The sequence below is a fragment of the Eptatretus burgeri genome, chromosome 11 (genome assembly GCF_056783735.1).
Source record: "Eptatretus burgeri isolate ZD-2024b chromosome 11, Ebu_testis_v1, whole genome shotgun sequence".
In the NCBI taxonomy this organism is placed as follows: Eukaryota; Metazoa; Chordata; class Myxini; order Myxiniformes; family Myxinidae; genus Eptatretus; species Eptatretus burgeri.
Genome location: NC_140971.1, coordinates 50,915,110 through 50,919,851, shown reverse-complemented (window position 1 = coordinate 50,919,851; position 4,742 = coordinate 50,915,110). Strand labels below are relative to the sequence as shown.

Sequence of the window (4,742 nt, the reverse complement as noted above, 5' to 3'; positions counted from 1 at the left end):
CGGCCTGATTAAACTCCGCCATCGAAGATCGGAGGTTACTGTTTTCACCCCTTTCTGTTTGTTTGTTTGTTTGTTTGTGAACAGTATTACGGAAAAACTCCTTGACGGATTGACCAAACTTGGTGGGGGGGATTAGGTATGGTCCAAGGATCATGCCATTAGATTTTGGACTCGGTCCAAAATCCAATATGGCCGCTATGGCGGCCATTTTGAAAAAATATTTCAATTTTTTTTTTTTTTGCATTTCTACATGTTCTAAGTGATTTCCAACACCCCCAAAAAATTGTGAGAGAAAAAAAAAATTTGGAACTTTTTTTTTCAACAAAATTTCGATTTTTTTTGGCATTTCTACATGTTATAAGTGATTTCCAACAAAAAACATGCCAAAATTATAATTGCGGCTGATTTTGGAACTTCAGGTGGATATACCCACGTAAAATCAATTTCTGTCTCAAGGAATCCGATGACGAATGAATTGAGTATGAAAAGTTAAAAGTAAAAGGGAAAGTTGCAAACTATAACTCTGTGAGCACTGTTGACGTCAAATTGAATGAATAGGATATCAGGTTCACTTGAGTGACCGAGCAGTATTAGCGGCGGCGGTTTTGCACTCTACCGAGTGCTCCCCCTCTAGTTCAGTCTGTTATCTTTCTGACCTGGATTTCTGCAAATGTCAAATCCTCCCTTTTGGACTTGGTGACCAACTTTCCTGCCAATGTCTCTGCTCTTCCTCTGCCCCAATTGGTTCATCAGATCACATGCTTGTGTGAGTCAAAATCTCACTGGCTAATTTCAGAAAGCCATCTCAGCACTGCCACGTCTTCCAGTTCACTCATGTGACTAGCTGGGGCCTGCAAGCTGTCATCTCACTTCAGGTCTGGTCTACTAGATTTGTTTCCCCTAATATATTTCTGCCTGGGAATTATTTTGCAGAAGCCTTTCTCTCTTCCACACATATTCATCCCATCTCATCTTCAGTTATCATACCTTTCCTCCTGACAATGGCAGTACACTGAATCCCGCAGTGAGGCAGTTGCTTATATTTTAAAATAAATGAATAATTACCATCTCTTCCTGGAAGGCAAATCTGACTGAAAGCAACCTCAGATCACTCACAAAGCCTGCAACAAGTGTGTCTCCACGATTGGGAGAGCCAGAGAACAATATCTGGCTAACTTCAGGACTGAACTTCAAACTTGTCTTTCCTCAAAAACCTGGTGGTGCCTTGTTATGTCTGTCTCTGGAGTATACTCCTTCTCCATCCCTTCACTCACTTCAAATGGCACCACAGCCAACTCTGCCTGTGAGAAACTAGAACGCCTCAAACCTTGTGTCCCCAACCCCTTGTTACCTGGTCCCACTACACCCAAGAAAAAGCACTGTGTGTTGCCTGAAGACATCTAGCTGCTTGTTTCTTCAGTATGCTTTGGCCTTACAATAAGTTTGAAAAAGACAAATACCATGTGTCACCCAGCACACAGCAATCACTGCCAAGCTCCCAGAATCACAATTAATAATACACCCTTCAACTTGGTCAAGACATTTTGTTACCTTGGGAGCACCCTCTCCAACAACACCATGCTGGATGATGAGTTCATTCAGCTCCTGGCAAAGACAAGTTCTGCATTTGGTAGGCTCAACCATAAGCTTTGGAAGGAGCATGGAGTCTGCCTTAAAATAAAGATGAACGTTTACCTGGCTGTTGTTCTCAGTTCATTTCTCTCTGGTTTTGAATCATGGACACTACCAGTGCCACATGAAGCAACAAGATGCATTTCACCTTACGATCCATCTGTAATATGAAGTGGCAGGACATAATTTCCAACACAGAGGTGCTTCAGAGGTGTTCCATCTCAAACATTTAAAGGATACATCAAAGCACAGCTTCTTTGGATTGCACATGTGCTTCACATTGAGAATACTTGTATAGCAAAAGTGGTATTATACAGTTAGCTCAGTGTGGGAACTCAGACCAGCAGATGACCCATCAGTCGGGTGAATATACCGATTCTGGCTCACTTTCCCCCATGTTAATGAATGGGGGATTTTGGCGATTCATTTTTTTTTCCCTAAAAAATAAACCCGCTTTTTATCCCAAGGTATATTTATTTGTCTCCCCTTTTAACCTAGGGGCACTCTATTCAAATACTCAATGCAATAAGATAAAGATTTTTTCAAGTAGTAAAGTAGTAATGTGATTTGTTAAAGGTGATTCTAAAGAAATATCTGAAACATGTAAGCCAAGGTGCACTCTTCTTCAAACAACCAAATGCATATTGTTTAGCTCACTCATTGAACCTAAAAAGATTTGTTCATTCTCAAATTCCTTCAAGCGTTAAATTTTCTTTGCACAATAATCCCCATCTAAAATACTTAAAAATAAAAGATTTGAATCTTTATATTTCTCAAGATACCCCTTTTGTGTCATTATGAAATGATAAACTTCTCTTAATGCTCTCGTCTGACTACCTCCTGAGCCTCAGATTATTTTTTGCATAAGCCACGCCCACTTTCATAAGCCCCGCCAACTTTTTCATAAGCCCCGCCAACTTTTTCATAAGACCCGCCAACTTTTGCTAAGCACCGCCCACTTTCCATGAGGTACTTTTCATAAGCCACACCCACTTTTTCTAAGCCTCGCCCACTTTTACTAAGCTCCGCCTACTCTTACATCATTTCCAGTTCATCTCCGAATCACAAAGAATTCACTAGAAAATTCTAGAATGTTATGGTTTTGAAAAATTTCCCAACGAAGGCTTGCCTGGGCTTGACCAAGGAATTTTCAAAGAATCCTCCATTTAAAAAAAAAAAATTCTCCATTCTAACAACATCACAACATCTGACTGTACAAAACAACATTACAACATCTGACTCACAAGGTGTGTCTGGGCTTGCCTGGGGTTTCCCAGGGAAACCAGTCTTTCTGTAGAACAGCTTCAAGCCCAGACTCCATTTTAAACATATTTTTTTACTTTCACTGAGAATGGAGTGCTGTGCTGACTTTGGGGTTCCTTGGAGTTCTACTACTTGTATGGAACTAAACCTTCAAGTTGATGAACTGGATTCAAACCTCTTATCTATTGAGGTAAGATTTTATTTTCCTATTTTCAAAGTTTGATTGAAGCATAGTCTCATTTAATAATTAAATCACTTAATTAATACATTATTATTTTCTCTCACAGGAAATTGTATCTGAAATACGTAATGAAAATACTGCTTTTGCTACAACATGGGACGAAATTGTCGGTATGGTTGAAGATCTTGTGAGCGACCAAGACCCACAGAATGAGCTTGAGTGGGATGACTTTGGGGTTCCTTGGAGTTCTACTACTTGTATGGAACTAAACCTTCAAGTTGATGAACTGGATTCAAACCTCTTATCTATTGAGGTAAGATTTTATTTTCCTATTTACAGAGTTTGATTTAAACATAGACTCATTTACTAATTAAATCACTTAATTAATACATGATTATTTTCTCTCACAGGAAATTGTATCTGAAATACGAAATGAAAATACTGCTTTTGCCACAACTTGGGACGAAATTGTCGGTTTGGTTGAAGACCTTGTGAGCAACCAAGACCCACAGAACGAGCTCGTCCTTGATGACCCAACCAAAGAGTTATACCTTGGAGACCAGCAAAATACTGAAAAAGAGTTTTACAGCAATAGTACTCATTGCGAGTTATCAAGACAATGCCCACTGAACAAGTTATACCTTGATGAGCCAGAATACAAGTTATACCTTGGAGACTCACAAATTTCAGACATTTTGAAAAATGGAGATTTCCTTGATGATCCACAGTTATACTATGTGAGATCAATCACTGAAACCCATAAAAATTGGAAAAATGGAGTTTTCCTTGATGATCCACAGTTATACTATGTGAGATCAATCACTGAAACCCATAAAAATTGGAAAAATGGAGTTTTCCTTGATGATCCACAGTTATACTATGTGAGATCAATCACCGAAACCCATAAAAATTGGAAAATTGGAGTTTTCCTTGATGATCCACAGTTATACTATGTGAGATCAATCACTGAAACCCACAATATTTCTGGAAAATGTGATTCTACCTTGGAGTCTTGGATAGATGGTAATATTTTTGGAGACTTGAAATGTGGGTTCTGGCTTGATAACTCACAATGTGATACATATCTTGGAAACTCAACAGGAATGTGGTTATACCTTGAAGACTTGGAAAGTTGGGTTTATTTTGGAGACTTAAAATGTGGTTTCTATCACTCTTGGGGATCTAAACCTATCGATGTAGTTCTTTGTTGGATGGTGCTTGATGAGAGCAATATCAAGAACGTTCTGGAAAGAAAGTGCAGGAAGGTTCTTACTCTGCCTTTCTACTTCATCAATCCTGAAAGCCTTAAAAGACAGAATTGGAAGAAGAGAAAAAAAAAACATTAAAAATATATATTGTTGAAATATGTATTGAAAAAAAAAGACATTGTGTTGGGCGAGGGTTGGGTGGGGTTGAGATTTTGAATGTGAGGGTTGGGGGGTTGGGGGGTTGGGGTTTAGATTTTGAATGTGAGGGTTGGGGTGAGGGTTGGGATTTTGATTGTGAAGGTTGGGGTGGGGGGTTGAGGTTTTGAATGTGAAGGTTGGCGGTAAGATTTTGAATGAGGGTTGGGGTTGAGATTTTGAATGTGAGGGTTGGGGTGAGGGCTGAGATTTTGATTGTGAAGGTTGGGGTGGGGCTTGAGGTTTTGAATGTGAAGGTTGGC

General features: G+C 39.4%; 1 protein-coding gene across 1 annotated transcript; it reads left to right on the top strand.

The window, feature by feature from the left end:
* Positions 1-870: 870 nt before the first annotated feature.
* Positions 871-4,455, top strand: LOC147017056 (uncharacterized). The gene is made up of 3 exons (XM_085847923.1): positions 871-3,085; positions 3,183-3,389; positions 3,487-4,455. Exons 1-3 carry the CDS (start codon positions 2,984-2,986, stop codon positions 4,420-4,422), a joined length of 1,245 nt encoding a protein of 414 aa, XP_085704049.1. The 5' UTR covers positions 871-2,983; the 3' UTR covers positions 4,423-4,455.
* The last annotated feature ends 287 nt before the right edge of the window (positions 4,456-4,742 follow it).